General features: G+C 40.2%; 1 protein-coding gene across 2 annotated transcripts in view; it reads left to right on the top strand.

The window, feature by feature from the left end:
• dgkza (diacylglycerol kinase, zeta a) overlaps nucleotides 1-16811 on the top strand; it is a 128622-nt gene that overhangs the window by 26189 nt on the left and 85622 nt on the right. The window contains exon 1 of one of the 2 annotated variants that reach the window (XM_048262637.1): nucleotides 909-2219. The exons of the other annotated variant lie outside the window; for it this stretch is intronic. Within the exon in view, the coding sequence (XP_048118594.1) occupies nucleotides 2008-2219 (212 nt within the window). The 5' untranslated portion in view covers nucleotides 909-2007. Of the gene's footprint in view, nucleotides 1-908; nucleotides 2220-16811 lie in introns of those variants that run through there. 2 annotated transcript variants of the gene reach the window in all.

The raw sequence follows: 16811 nt of genomic DNA, 5'->3' as shown, positions 1-16811 counted from the left end.
CGTGGGCCCTGGTTGAATTGACGTGGAATGAACCTGCTGCAAACAAAGAGCTTGATAGATGGTTTGTGTTATAGTTCTAGGCACTAAAGCTGGACAGAATTCCTCCCCTACAAGCTTTCAAAGTAATCCATAAAAATGTTCATAAATGCCTGTGTACACACACACACCGTAATTTCCCAACTATTAGCCGCGGTTTATACATTGATTTTGCTAAATGTCTTTAGCTATGAGGTTAATACACGGGGGGCAGTTAATATGGTTTTGTTATATACTGTTTTGTAATACGGTTTTGTTTTTTTTAACTTGCATAAAACCCTCTCCTGCGGTTTATACACAATGCGGCTAATACACAGGAAATTACTGTACACAGACCGTTCTAGTTAATGGGACACCACTGAAAGTTGCTATTTGTCACTTTTGCATCCTTCCTGTTTCACATGATAAAATATAACAGAAGATGGATGCTTTGGAAAGCTTGTATCTTGTATGCCTTTGGATGACAGACTATTATATCCACAATATACCCCTGCAAAGGGGTTGCTTCAAATGTGGCTCTTGACACCCTCCTCTCTGGGCCAGATTGAGCTTGGCCAATTGTCAATGTATACTCAATGACGTTTCTGTAAAGATAAGTCTTTATAGGACTGTCTTGCATTAGCCACTTGTCTACATCTTGACATATAATGGGTTTCAGAACATATGTTTATGCATGCTCATATGTAATTCTATGTGTATGACTTGCTGTCCTCTTTCGGTCTCATGTATTTCTAATGACCTGCCAGTGGAGGGCAATGCATCTGCTTGTTTCCACCCCCGGGCTAATCTGTTTTGAGGGGGAGTGAGTGAGGGAGGTAGGGAAGGGGAGAGAGCAAACGTCTCAGTGTTTGTATGTCTGTGAGGGAGTGCTCTGGTTTTAAAGTAGTAAAACATACCCTGTAGAGCATAATTGCAAGAAATGAGATAAAGATAAAACCGCATTTTGCTAACAGTTGAAACCATCTAATGTTAATATGCATAAATGCCACACTATTTTAAGAAAGATAAAACAATTGGGCAGTTGAACAGACACCTATGTTTGGGGTCCTTTGAGTGCCTCTCTTCTGAGTTTGACACTTCCTGGACTCTTGCAGTCTTCTGTACAGGGAGCCGGCAGACCTTGTGCTAGAGAGCGTTCGTGAATGCGCACACATGTGCCTGCGTGTGTATGTGTGTGCATATGTATGTGTGGGAGGGAGACAGGGAGTGAGAAGTCAAGCATGCATGCCTGTGTGTGCGTAAACGTAAGCATAATTGACAGAGAGACTGGCAGTCACAGCTGAGAGACGTAACGCTGAGGCTTACACGGACGTGCATGTTGGAGAGGGGCAACAAGAGGGAACAGGAGGTGGGGAGAAGAGGAAAGGGTCGGGGGAAAGAAGAGGGGGGCTTAGCGCAAAGCAACAACCAGCTGGCTGCCTCTGTGTCCCCCAGCCCTGGATAGAGAACGACGGAAGGCACTGCACTCCGGCAAGTGGGCTGAGAGCTTGGTGGGTCACGTCTGAACTTCCTCCGGAGTGTGTTTGTGTGGAACTTATTAAACCGGGGAGAGACGGACAGGGGGAGAGATAAAGACTCAGCACTGAAAAAGGGGAGAGGGAAAAGAGAAGCTTATAGGATTACCTCTCCCCATGGCAAAATGGGAAGTCTGTCCCACGTGGAAGTCAACCCGGATCTGAAGGAGTGATCACTCATTTGCCTTTTCTTTCTTTTTTGGTTTCTTTTTAACCCTTGTCTCTTTTTTTCATGAGATATAGGGTGCATTTGGCCAAGCCTTAGGAGAATTTCTTAGCCTCTGATCTGCTGCTACTTTGGGTAGGGATTAAAGCTGCCTTTTTTTGTTTGTTTACTGCCGCTGACACCAACCTTGCTTTTGCCCTCGTTCATGTTACCTTTATGACCTGAAGAGTGGCTCTTTTCACGTTCCTTCCTCATTGGATCTGGGCCTCTGGTTGACGTGTTGAGCTTGCCATGGAACAGCAGTGTGACACAGGGGCCAGCTGTGAGGCGTCTGGGGAGCACTCAAGCCAGGAGGGGCAGCAAGAGGTGGATGACCCTGTGACCTCTGCTTCCTCCTCAAATTCCGATCTTCCGTCTATTTTGCTGCCAGAAAGCGAAAGAGCTGGCACTGGACGCCGACACAGCACAAAGGCCTTCACTGGACTACGTCTGTTCGGCCGGAGGTGAGTGGACGGCTGTTGTCTTTGCACTCATTGGTAACCACAGAGTCAACCTGGACTCCAGATAGAATAGTGTCTGTTGCTGGTAGAGCTGAGGTTATGTGTCTGTTTAACAGTGGGCCACATGCAGAAATATATATGTTCTGCTTGAACTGTTAGCATGATATAGTAAAGAAGGACAGAGGGTAGATGGTACATGAAGAGTCCATCAGCATCAGTAAATGGCTCTTAACAGGTGTGTGTCTGTTCATCCGTGTCTGTTACTGTGTCTCCGAGTGTCCAGCTGGAGGGCATTTGTCCTTTTAACAACAAACATCTTACAAATACAGTGACATTTGAAGATATTTTTTTTTTGCTTGTGGTCCATGCTGGATCGATATATCAACTTAAACACATTCAAACCGGTACTGTTAAACCACGATTGTGTGTTAATGTGTTTTGCAACTGCTTCTGAACATCTGTGTAATCTGTTAGCTCTTGGTCTTATCTGAATGCCTTCTAAAATACCTGACACAACGGACTTCAGAAGAATTGGGCTCTGTTGCTCTTGCTTGGTGGAAGGCTATGATTAAAAGTTAGTTACGGTACTTGAGAATTACGTGGTGATCAACATGATATCGGCTTTATCAATCATGGGGCTTTGAGGCTGGTGTAATGAATCAGCATCTATGGATTTTTCTGTCAGCACAGTTTTTCCTCTTTACTGCTCTTTATCAGTCTTGTCCTGTCCGGTCAGGCATCAGTTGCATGCAGTGTTCTGTATGGTTGGCTCACCGTGGTAAAACATCAGTGGACCTCTGTACTCCAGCCAACAGGTAGTCGTGACCATGTAGACCCAGTTGCCCGGTAGGATGTGTCCTTCTCAGTCAGTTTATTTATAAACCTAATTAGGATCGCCCTCTCCACCCCCATCCCATCCATTTCCTAGAGTTTTCAAAGGGAAAGTGTAAGATGAAAAGATAAAAGATCTCCCAAAGAGATGTGTTTATACGAGCCCAGGAGGCAAAGTTAAGATATGCATTTCGAATTGAGACATCACGGCACCGTCCCATTAGTCATGACCACCTACTGCCCTGTGATAAAGTTCAAAGATTAATCAGCCAGACAAGGTATTTATCTCTTAAACCACTTACAGTACAACAAGGATTCTGATTGACATTTGAGCTATGGATATGTCAATTTAATGAGGCAAAAATGAGAGAGTTGAGTTAAAAAAGTTAACAGGCTGTTATTTTTAAACAAGGGCATATCCATTTGTGGCAATGATAAGCACACATTTATTTGACTAAATTGAATATATCCTATTCCTCTGAAATAAATTCAATATGGACTTCATCAACACATTTTCTGTTTACATTAGCATCATCACCAAAAAATGCTAAATTTCACATTGTTGTAATGTCAAAAAGTATAATGCACTAAAATGTAGATGTGCAATCCTCGAGTGAGAAATTGAATGGGTGAGACTCTACTTTCATCAAATATGTATTGTGTGACTAGCTACAAATGCCTAAATTGACTATTTTTTCAAATATGTATATTTTGTTTAAACTACATTTACACTATTAATTTAGCTGATGCTTAGTAAGTGCCTGTTGGATGTGTTGGGTTAGATGTGTTCGGAGAGAGGGTATTTTCAGGAGAGCTGGGTCTGCAGGAGCTTCTTGAAGACAGAAAGGGAACTATTGGGGAACTACAATGACAGCAATCACTTTGTAAGCGACCATGAGTGACTTAAATTTGGGTAGCCAGTGGAGCTTAGTGAGTTCTGGAGTAACGTCTTCTTTGGTTGATTGACACATTGCCACGTTCTGGACCATCTGTAGCGGTTTCACCGCACATGCTGGAAAGCCTGTTACAGTAGGCGAGGTGAGAGATAATCATGGTCTGTATCAGGAACTGGGTGGCTGGTAGGTTTCTTATAATGAATAGCACAAAGTGGCATGACCAGGCAACAGAGGCAATATCAGAGTTGGTCTTCAAATCAAATGACATCTACATTTCTCACAACCTTGGTAGGAGAAAGAGATGAGGAGTCAAGGAGTTTTAATGTTGATGTTGTGAAGTATAGATTTTTTGGCTGGGAAGATTAGCAGTTCTGTCTTAGAGAGGTTTAGTTGAAGGTAGCGCTCCTTCATCCATGTTGATATTTTGGAGAAACAATCAGAGATCCGTGCCAGGACTGTGGGGTCGTCAGGCGGGGAACAACAGATAGAGTTGGGCATCATCTGTGTAGCTGTGATTAATGAAAAGCCATGCGAGCGGATGATTGGCCCAGCAAGGTGGTGTATGTGGCAAAGAGAAAGGCGCCCCAGCACCGAGCTTTGTTGTAAAATACCTGGTTCTGACAGAGAGGCTACACCGGGCACGTAACTGAAGCTTTCCGTTCGTGGATCATCTGCTGTAACAATTCCACTGTAATCAATTTGCTGTTTATCTATTAAATTATCTTTATAATAGAATAATTATCTACTGTATAATTGTAGACTGTGACTGTTATAGACTATTAATCACTTTTTACCCACTGAAGGTCTCATTACGAGGGAGTTGTTCATTTGAATTGCCCTCATGAATCAATTATTGAAGCCATTGTTGTTGAAGATGTAACAACACAATGTCATTTCATGTGATTTCATTGTGAAAAATGTATCAAAATTCAGTCGTAAACTGAAGAAAAGGAACTGAAGAACTGATTATTAATCATGCCTCATCCCTTTAAGAACTGATTATTAATCATGCCTCATCCCTTTAAGTCATCATCTGGAATCTGTATAGACAAATAATATTCTTTAGTAAAAAAACTGCATTTTCTACACTACTTTTATAGTCATCTAGCAGTAACTTCCTCTGATCCCTTCACACCAGACAATAGCTATAGGCACTGCTGCCCTTTGAGTGAAGAAGCCAGGCTCAATTCAGTCCTTTGTAGAGGATGGTTGTGACTACAGTTATTTCCAGGCCTCTTGCAAGTTGTGTCCTGTAGTATTGTCCCATATGTGAGTGCTAAGTCAAATGAGAGCCAGCTGTGGAGATGTGGCATTTCACATTCTGTACATTGTGAGGGGCATTTTTGTGGGGTGTGGTTTTGATGTGCATTTTCAAGTGGGTGTGCATTGTGGTTGTGTTTGTGTACCTGTTTGTGTATCTGTGTGTCTGTGAGTAGATGTCTGTCTTGAATCCACTGTTGTGACATAAGTTTTAGAGAGTACATGATTCCAGGAACAGTCCATGACATACTGTCATCAACAATAATAACACTTTCAGAATCCAACACACACCAGTCTTGTGATCTATTTAATGAGGTCAGATGGAGCCTAAGCAGGGCTTCCTTTATGAGAATCAGTCAATGCCCCAATGTGGATTAGATAAAACAGTGGTAATTGTTACAAGGAAAATCCGCTGTGCTTCAATATTATTTAGTTATTTTCCCCGTACACAGTCTTGATGGTATTACATAATCTTCTAATTGCTGCATTCCGGTCTTCTGTGGTTGAGGCTTTGGATTCTCATGTAAAATGCTCAAAATCTGTCATCACTTTGCACATTCTGCTAAGGAGATTCTGGAGGTGTCAGTCTGTCAGATTCTCTCTTTTCATAGCACACACTGTCAGCATCTATTTGGGGAATCTGATGTCTGACAACTTTGAGACAGTACTCTGGGTGATTGTTTATATTTGTTCTTGTGTGATCAGGATTTAAAGGGGGTCACAAAATGGCAAAAGTGCAAGGATATTTCATCCCAGATATCTTTGATTTCTAGTCTATAGTGTGGGTTAAACATCTGCTTGGCCTTGACATCTGACTGATGCATGTCAGTCTGATTCTGATTTTCTCCATGATGGGATGCCAAGATGTCCGAGAAGAGCTTGAGACATGCCCATCATGCAGTGTGTTTGTGTGTCAGGAGTCAGTTATGCAATGCAGGGATTTGGTCCATCCCATTAGCATGAAAGGCTTAATCCCAGATTTAGTGGCTTGTGCATAATTCTTGACAATCTAGGAGAAGTTAAAGTGTCATTTTTAAGTGTGTAGCCAGAATTTACAATTTACCTGAACTGAATTTTTCATTATTTCATAGCCATATTAAATTTAACAGAGCTTTTGTTAGTGAATCAGCAAGAAGTGCTGATTAAGAGTGTTGTACTGTGTCTGTGAAATGTGTGAATGTGGACATGTGTTTTATTCTCTGCCCTCTGTCTGGGGCCTGTGTCCCGGCAAGTGGCTACAGTACCCCCCTTAAGCCTATTAAGTGCACTCAGTGTAACATCTCTGGGTAGAAGCAAATGCTCTCCAACCAACAACACAAGTGGCCAGTGCAGAACATGGGACTGATTTGGTTCTTCTAGCAATTCTTTGTCTAACTGAGATGGTGGAAGTGTGGCAGTGGATGCATATTCCATCCGTAATGGTTACATGTTCTAACCTCATTTGTGGCACACAGAGATCCAGAGATCAGCTCGCCGGCCCATAAGAATGATCTTAGTAAGACGGTGGTCCTCCATTGTTGGGTTTTCAGCAGCATGGCCTTGATGCTGAGGACCTTTGCTTTTGCAAGTATCGGGACACTGGTGACAAACATAGCCCAGGGATGAGACTGAGACAGTGCTGATGGCAGAGCTTGAGAAGTTGCTGGTGCTGTCAGGAAGTGACCTATGACCCATATAGGAGGCTGGTCAGTATGACAGCTTTGTGGGTTTGCTAGCGTTTCCTGTTCCTGCCATCAATGCAGTTATAGTTCTAGATGCTGTAGTCGTTGTCTGTCTGAGCATTGTGGCGAAGATACCAAAGAGGAAAGAGCAAGACCACAACCGCACTTAACTATATTAATGATAGAAAAGGGCTCAGACAAGTCACTAATGAGTCTGACCAGGCCAAGCTCTTTTGTGTAGTGCTGGATGACCATGTTGAGGGATGTTGTGGGGCAACTTAACATGATTTGTCCTTTTCTGCTAAGGGTGTGCTTTCGGAAGATTTACAGATGTCACAGTCCTTTGTTTTGTTCTTGGCATTTTTCCCGGAGATGAGAGAGGACGAACACCATGTCTGTGATGCCCCTGTTGACATATACAATGATATACAGACAAAAAGTGCAATGGTGTAAGCAACAGTAACATGCATCGTTACTGTTGTGATGTATTATGAGTATTTGTAGATGTGCAGCAGGATGTACAGTTCAGAGAACTGCAGGTGTTCTAGTATAATAGATCGATTCTGTTAGCTGTTCATGGGGCTGATGGCAAGAGGAAATAAACTGTTGCTGTGTCTGGTAGTTTTGGTGTAGGAGGTTCTATTTCACCTAAAATGAGTAAGTCAACTTGTGCTCACAACGGCTTTGCTGTAGTTGCCATCCATCAGTTACAAACAACTGTTTCTTCTATATCCCATGTAGGGTAAAGTGAGGATAGTTATAGTAACATGTGAGTGCACTTGAACAATTGTCATGAGACCAGGTTGTCTAGGCTGTCTGTTTTATTTGATGTTATTATGATGTAAACAGATATGTAAATATTTCAAAGGAAAAGCTTAGAGCTGAGTCCCTGATTATCCTTAAGTCTGGAATTGTAGATGGGCAGGCATTGAATTCAATCTGGAGCAGAATTACTTATTGTGTCTATTTTGTGTTCAGTTTATCGTTTTATTTTGTTTGTATTTTTATATCCCAAAACAGTGACCATTTCCTCAGTACCATCTGCTTGTATGATAAATTGGTAGTGAGCACTCCACTTTAGTAGATTAGTTTCCGCACTCTGTGGTATTATGTTTTCATTTTAGAGGTCTGCTGTAGAGACGCCTTCTCCCTTAATGTACAGTGAGAAAGGGTCAGAGAGTGAATGACAAGCACTGGAGGAGTATAGTACTCTCTGCTCTTTTTGCTCACATATGCCTGTCCACCCAAGCCATCTGTCAGGTTCTTCTCCCAGTCATTAGGCGGGTGGGGGGGGTTCTCTCTTTATGTCTGCCAATTTCCCTCTCTGTGTGAGGAGTCTCACTAGAGCTCCACCAAATGGAGCTGCCATCTGCTCCCTGTCCCACTCAAGTAGTGGCCCAGTTTTGGCCTATTTTCTGTCAGATGGCATATCAAAGTCATTCTTCACTGGGGAGTATTCAATGAAAATACCTGTGTGAATTAAGTAAACGTGAAGGCTGTAATAGCTTATCGTGTTTCAAAATACTTGATGTAGTTGAGCTTTTCAAATGGCAACTGAAATATATTTCTATTTAAATTCACTCTGACATATAAACCCTCTGGTCTAACAAGGAAGGACTAGACTTAAATCTGTCATTTATGTCCCTCTCAACGTGTAACCTGACACCTATACTTCCTCTCTGATATGCAGCAACAGCAACAATTGGAACAGCATTGATTCCTGCTATTTTACGGATGAGAGATTGATGGGTACAGTAGGTTTGATGTTTTGGACATAGTGTGTGTGTGTGTGTGTGTGTGTGGATGACTCAATTGTATCTTTCAACTTTACCTCTGTGCCTGAGTGTTCACCAACAAACACATTTTACACAATTCATTATATGTTTTAGATGTTTAACTGTGTTTTGAAAGACATGGTTAGTTCTTCTAAAGTAATGGCCTCTCAAGGATGTTCTCTTTAGTAACACTCCTATTAATTCTATGTCTTTCTGAGACACATTGTATCTGAAGCAGGCTTCAGTTTGTGTTGTCCATACACTTAATTATTAATTAATACAATGTCTTGTCTTTTTTGTGTTTTGGTGCCAAGTATAACAAGTTTTTATGTGTCCCAGTTCCACATTTAAAATCCACAGTAAACATAGGCCTACAGATTGCACCATCATGCCATACACCATCCCTGGATCTATTCTGGTCTCAACTGAAACATGCTCGCTCAGCCAAGACCATCAGAAGCTGTCCCTGAGTCATTCAAGAGACTGTAATAGCATCTTGTCGTTGTCCAGTGAGAAAGACCAGGGAAGTAAGAGGGGCATTCTGGAATGGAAGAGTGAGGTTGTTTCAAGTGTCAAATCAGACTCTGCCTCAGTGCACAAGTGTAACTGCAAAAATCTGATGACATAATAATCTTGAGATCTAGAGAATAAATACTACAGCATTGTACTCTGAATGCTGAATGAAATAATTTAACCACAGGGTATATGTCTCAAAGCTCTTTCTCTCTCTGCGTCAGTTCATAGGTGAATTATTGTCATATGCTTAATGGAAGAAATTAAGTAATTTTGTTTGTCCTATCAGTTTCTCTATTTCTTGTCAGTAAAGGCATATTTGTAGTTTTTTGTTTGTTTAAGAACATGATATCACAAGTCAGTTGCACTCGTGAAGCACTTCCTCAGTTTCTGCACAATTGTCTGTTTTTATCACTGTGTTAGTCATGCAAATGTCTTCCTGTTTTGCTGCAGCTAGTGACATGCATCTTATTAGGTAGCTGCTGTAAGCCTGATCACACCATGCTGAAACCATGCCCAGTTTTGATGCTGCCCTTTGTCTTGACAGAGTGAGATAAAATGAGATAAAATGTGCAGATAGAGGTGGTGGGATGTGTTGATGTGTTCATGAAAGAAATACTAACTCATTTAATTGGGTGTGAATGTGGTTCCGGGGAATCTCCTATCAGGGCAATAGGGCAAGTTGACTCACCAAGCAAACTGAAAGGTGGAAGAAGTCATGTTGTTTTCACTATTGCTGTGTTTTCCTTATTTACACTTGGACACTTTTAGAACCAGATTGAAAACTGGCTGTCATTTCATTTTATCTGGGTAATGCAACTCTTTTAGTTGAATGAGTTCAGTCTGGGATTAGGCCTTTATTTGTGCTTTTAGGTAGGTTGGGGTATGTTTTTACAAGTAGCTAATTTCAGTATCATCCTCATTGATTTTGATTGTATATGGTCATATAAAAGACAGATAATGACACCTGGTCTTCCCAGGCTATGAACTACATAGTCCTGATGTCCATGACAGAACTTTCACAGAACTGCTTTGAGTTACGACATCTGGCAAACTTAATGTAACATGACTAGAAAAGTTGTGAAAGACCCAGCTATGCAAATGCTTAAGAGGATGATACATATAACTCATTAGTTTGGGAATCAGTGTCAAGTACCACTGGTAACACTCCAAACAAGAAAACATGACTCTAGAGGTACTAGGTTTTCAATTTCTGCCACTGGCAAAAGAAAATGAACAGTGGAGTACTCGATGGATGCAGACAAGCTTGTGGTGCCATTCAGCAGTTGAGAGGATATGGAGATGTGCCTGATTGCTTCTGTCAAAGATTGCAGATCAAATATAATGCTGTGTAGTGATTTATTCATGGTGGAAGTAATAGTAAAGGGAAATGTTACAGTGCTCTATTTGATGTCACTCCATATAGTAGGTTCATTTTGATTGATCAAAATGTAAATATTACTGCATGGTAGGAAACTGCTTACTTTGAGCACACCACCTGGAAATGATAAAGGTGTGGGTTAAAAGACATTAAACATTAACATTAAAGACCTTGTGGCCACTAGAAGTCTACAAAGATTGCAAATGTATGCCTACAGACTATGATTTGTGAATACAGTTTTGAAAACACTCTGTGTAAGCACCATAAATCGCTGGTTTCTAAAATAATTGAATGCCACTAATCCATGTTTTATTAATATACAGTATGGGTTTAACTGATAATGAGTGTGACATTTAAACTTAAGAATATGCATTATATGTCCTTTTCTCATGGTTTTTGGTGTAAGTATTGGCAAGACTATCAGAATAAGCAGACATATCTTTAGGTGGATATCTGAGGACAAATAGCACTTGAAGTACAGTATATTTTAGTTTGTATTTTATCATAAGGAACTTGGAGTGTTTGTCTTTGGCTTCTCAAGTTGTACTGTTAATCTCTGGAAAGCATATCTGTAGACTCGACTTAAGATGAATGATGTAAGGATTGCGTTTGGTATAGTATCTGTTGTTTCTAGGCCTCTAGTTGTATAACTGTGTTGTACAGGTCTTCTATTCATCCCTCTACTTGACCTATGTAACTGCTATACATTTACAAGATAAGGGGGATGGAGTTGTGTAACACTAAAGTATGTTAAAAATAGTAGAAAAGAGGCCTGTGAGTAAACGCTGAATCGCCTGAGATAGAATAGAGTTATAGCCACCCACCCGCTTTCTGTGACCTGCCTCACTTATATCAGCACTTTTCACAACAATTATAAAAAGTTACATAATCACACCAGTAGATATTTACTTAGTGAAGTTATTTCTGTGGTCTGAAGAACTGTGCTTTTTTTAGTTATTTTCAGAGAGTTTCAATCTATAAATGGTAGAGGACTTATGATGTTTTCCACAAGCACTCAAGTACAGAAAGTGTGATTCGGTAGTAAGGAAGGCATTGTTCAGAGGTACTCCCTTGTTCTCTGTGGTGATGTTCCCACTTTAGCTTGTCATTACTCAAGCTCAAGGCTGTCCAGTGTCACAGCAAGTCCCACCTTGAAGCTCCTGAGGCTCCTACAGTTGTGTAAGATCAATTGATCTTTAGACCTAATCACAGCTCTGTAGGGGGAGGGGTGGTGGAGTTAGAAAAGGACTGCCATTTTAATGCCTCATGGGCTGCTCCTCTTGAAAAAGGGAGGAAGGTTATCACAGAAAAAAAAAAACGTTCTATACATTGAAGCACATTTGTGGCTGTTTTAAAATAGCTTAAAAGGTTTGTTTGAAGTCCACACTGCATTTTGCCCATGTGTTTTGTTTAGCGTAAGTTCAATAATTCAAAGGTTTAGACTTCATTAAATAGAGCTTGGTACTTTGCTTATTCAGTCATCACTGTTACTCAAAGGATGCCTTGGACAAACTTCAGAATATTTTAAAGGTGTATGAATGCATAAATGATGTGCTTGGTGTGATTGCACAGAGAAGGATGCTTTCGTGTAGTTAAATGTCCTAAGTATTTACAATTTCAGAGTAAGATATGAAGGTTAAGAATGTGACCTATGAATACAGTAACTGATATGAGGTGGATTTGGAGGATTGGCTATGAATATATTGCTATGTCATTCAGTGTAGAGAAGTCGTTCTTAACTATATTAAAACATTGTTTACCTGCAAAAATCTTGTCAAATATATTGACTCTGGTTCTGATTAGATGGACAAGCAGGCAAAGTGGGGCGAGGCCATATATTGTGTACTGACCTAAGCTGCTTAATCATTTAGAGGAGGCAACATGTTCCCTCCTCACCACACAAACCAGCCAACACCCAGGCATTGCATTTGTCAAACCTAATGAGCACACCCGCCATCAGAAAAAGCCCTGAGTACAGTACCAACAACACTCTACAAGACGAGTGCTTGGGTCACAGGGGGTCACAAGCAAACTAGCAGCCTGGGGATTCAGAACTGACTGGCTGAAACCTTGCCCTTGCCCTTACTGCAGGGGACACAAGGCTGTGGACATCACACTTCAAGGGCATATGCACACACACACACACACACACACACACACACACACTGTAAGACTCCACGCTATGGCCCTCATTTATGAAAAGTGCGTACGACATAAAACAGGCGTAGGACAGGCGTACGCTCATTTTAAAGCAAAGCTTTGAATTCATGGAATATCTTGGACTTCAGACTTTTCCTGCACATTTGTAGCCTACTTGCCGTAATGTAGACTGTTTTGTTGACACATTTGATGACTTAGGATAGCCATATATGTGGGGAGGATTACTTTCTCTTTGGAAAACACAAGTCATAAATTATTTTTTATTATTTTCAAGGGGCAAATGGCAGTGTCGTATGGTTTTGTAATAAATACATTTGTAGTATGATGCGTTACCTTTGCGAAATTAAAGTTCTGTTGCATATAAATCCCTGTATTTTCCCGGCTTTCTTGATGACACTTTACTAGCTGTCAAAATTAAGGTTCAGCTGGACTTGCACTTTAATTTTTAATAATTAAACAATGCTTTTGAAATCTTATTGTATTTGTGTAAACTTATTCATACAGTAATTTCCGATGTGTATGCATTGTATATCAACTTCAAAATTCCCATATAGCTAGGCAGATTTTTATTTTTAAAGGCCAGTTATTTCATGGATCAAGTCCTCTTGGCCTTTGGAATTAAAATAGCCCCACATCATCACATACCCTTCACTATACCTAGAGATTGGCATGGTTTTATTTCAGTTAGCTTAATAGCTGGTTTGATTTGCATTGAGAGATGATCTTATGGTTCTTTATATGAACTCCTGTTTGTTATCATTGGATTTACAGTGTACCAATGATACAAAGTCTCTGAAAGATGCAAAAGGAGACCTTTTTTTATATTCCACAGTCCTTCTAAAGATTTGTTTTTTATTTTTTATTCTATAGTAGTTCTTTTATAGTAGCTATGTGGAGTTTAGTAAGATTGAAGTTGTTTTGAAAGCAGCTTCACATGCGGCACTCTTCCACTGACTTGCATCATTATCACAGTACCCACGTGCTACAGTGTGGTATTACAAGAGAGCTGGCCCCGTCACTAGCTGGTTTGCATGTTAACTACAGTAGATATCTGGACAACACCGAGCGTAGGCGTTTTTGACATTTTGTTCTCATTCTTCACATTCTGTTGCTATTTCTAGGTCATTTTGAATGTTTTAAATCATAGGTGTCTGCCTAATATGAGTCTGTGTTGGAATGAGACCTCATGAGGGCTGTCATTGTCATTATAATGTTTCTGCATGGGTTTTTATGCAGATTGTTATTTGATGATCTATTTGATGATCTATTCATTACTACACCCACCCAGCAAACAAGGCATAGGTGTATCATGTACTGCTGTCATACTGTATACTGCTCTTTTTTCTGAAATACCCTACTGTACCTTCCATGTCAGTCTCTTTTTTTCTCTTCTTCACCAGTATGGAGAGTGTATGGCTACACCAGCATAATGTGACTGTCAGTGCAGCAAACCAAATTTTTCTTTCCTTCCTTCTTGAGAATGTTTTTAGTGATAGGTTTAGTTTTTTTTTTTATTAGTTTCCCTAAAACATCTAGGGGGATCAGATCTGGCCCCCGGGCTGACATCCCTGTTTTAAATAAACAAACAAACAAAAAATCCCCCAAAAAACACCCTTACGCATCATTTGATGTACAAGGATCTTACCTGTTGAAATTCGTTTGGTTGGGTCACAGATGTGTTCTGCATTTGATCACATTTACCTCCTCAAATCATTTTGGGTGCATGTTTCTCTATACTGTCCAGTGTTAGCAATGCTCATGTGAAGTCAGATGTAACTGAAAATAAGCCATAAGTCTGCATAACTAACTCTGCACCCAACAGCAGCCATCCCCTCATAATAAACATATGAGCACAAAATGAAGGGACTACAAGATGAATATGATGCCCCCTAGTGGAACATGGCTTAAGAGACATAATATTGATCTAGTCTTGCTGTGCAACACAACCGATTAGCTATTCCTATTTGACCCTCTAAATCAATTTTGGGATTACTCCTGACACTTGAACAGTGCGTGTCTAAATGAGCACTTTGAATGAGTTACAAATGAGTATGTTGTTGATTCCCTTCTTCATTTGGTATTAGTAAGAACGATATGGTCTGCAGTTCTGGTTCCTGAAGAATCAAGAAGCAGAGGTATAACAATGTTCTTAATCAAGGGTATTTATTGATCAATGAAAGACACATGATGCAACATTTCGTACTTTGTACACTAAATGACTACACATTTAACCTTTCACATATAGATTTTCAGGTTCCTACTGGCTACCAAACATGCCATTTTTGTCCTCTGAAAATCTGGTCCTGCCTCTGGCTCCTCAACATTCCGGTTTGTAAATTTGTAAACTAAAAATTTTCACCTCCTTTTTAGACAGGTAATTCGCCATAAAGACGTCTCTTCTTCCTGTGAATATTGCCATTATTTGCCAATATTACCAGTGGTTATTGCCAAATAACCATTTTCTTGGATTCTGTGTGATTTGACACAGAATGACTCCTCTGGTTTATTGAGTGTACAAACCTTTACAAGTTATCATTTAAGATAGATATGATTTCTGTTTGTCTTGTGAAAGCACCTTGCAGTAGCTTCAATGAAATTATTTTCCAGTCTATCCTGCTATTTGCCCTGCATGATTTTTGTAGACATTTCTCCATTCTGGTTTGAACGTCTCGTTCTGGAGAGTACCAGAATTGTGTTGTGATCGAGAGTGTTGGATGGTTGTAGTGATGTATACTTTCCACCAGATGGCTCAAATGCCTCATTATCTATTATATGTTTATGAATAATGTTCTCTTATCTTTAATATGTTTATGAATAATGTTCTCTCCACAATGATTTTAACATTGTTGCAGAATCCAACTTTAAGATTCATGTTTTGGCCAGTTGTAAAATCAGTCCAGAGAAAGAATAGCGGTTGATCTAAATTGATTGGGTGATATATATAATTTTATTAGATGTCTTTGCAATTACTGACATGATGGTTCCTCCTATTTAAGTTATTAAATGATCACACAAAATTATTTTTATGTTGCTGTGAAACAACGTGGCAGAACTAAATGCAGCAGCAGATGTATGAATGTTGATGGTGCATTCACTCACATGGTGGTCTCAAATTATGTAGCATTGATATTGCCTCACATTTCAATGGTTTTATAATTTATCACTCAAACATTTGTGCCACAGTTGAGTAAGAAAAAACACACAATGCCCATTTGCTATCAAAAAGAAGAGATTCAATTAGTATTATGTTCATGTTGTAAGGTCGTCATACAGAGCTCCATGGCAACTAGCAAGTGTACATGTGTGGCCACTAACCCGTTGAAGTCCAGCTGGTTTACTGTGGGCTATTATTAGTCCTCAAGTGTTTGTGCTCACTTTGATCACAATCACACATCCAGTCTTAACAAAAGCAGCCCTCTGCTAGTCCACCGTTGTGAGCACTGCTACATTCCACTCAGCTCGAGAAAGCTGATACTCTGCCATCAGCTTGATCTGTTAAGCAGTTTTAAATTCCCATCCCAATTAATTGAAAATGCTAGGAGACATAATAGGTAAAGGATGTGTGTGGTTTGAAGTGGAAATCAGAAGCCCAGACAGAGGTACAGTGTGTGTACCATAGTTGCATTCTGTTCGGAGGCCCAGATCTAAACGTTCCATCATTGGAATAGCACCCTAAATGGCAGTGAACAGGCTTATTGTCAGTTATTTTCAGTTGCCTGTAAAAAGTGCATCGTATTCTGTCTTGCAAACATCTGTGAGTAGTATGCAAGGCCATATATGGACCTTTCCAAGATAATTGCATTATCATACCAACTTGTAGATTTGCTCATTACTTTGCTTGCTAATGTTAATGTAACATGCAATTGTTCCTTTTGTATAATGCAATTGTTCCTTTTGGAGATAAGCGCATATTTCCCACACATTGTCCATTGATTGTGCTCATGTATTTCTATAAACCTAAAGAAACCTAATTGTGCCCCAAGATCTAAAAAGGAAGATGTGAATCTAAATAGTGGCCCACAGGGTTTCAGAAAATTCCAAGAGAAAATGCACTCGGAGTGGATTAGAGAAGTGCTGTGCTGTAATTCCTTTTCAGATGGAAGGCAAATGAAGCATGT

Source organism: Alosa alosa, chromosome 14 (genome assembly GCF_017589495.1).
Source record: "Alosa alosa isolate M-15738 ecotype Scorff River chromosome 14, AALO_Geno_1.1, whole genome shotgun sequence".
Lineage (NCBI taxonomy): Eukaryota > Metazoa > Chordata > Actinopteri > Clupeiformes > Clupeidae > Alosa > Alosa alosa.
Note: the sequence above shows the minus strand (reverse complement) of the source record. Positions and strands in the feature narration are given on the sequence as shown.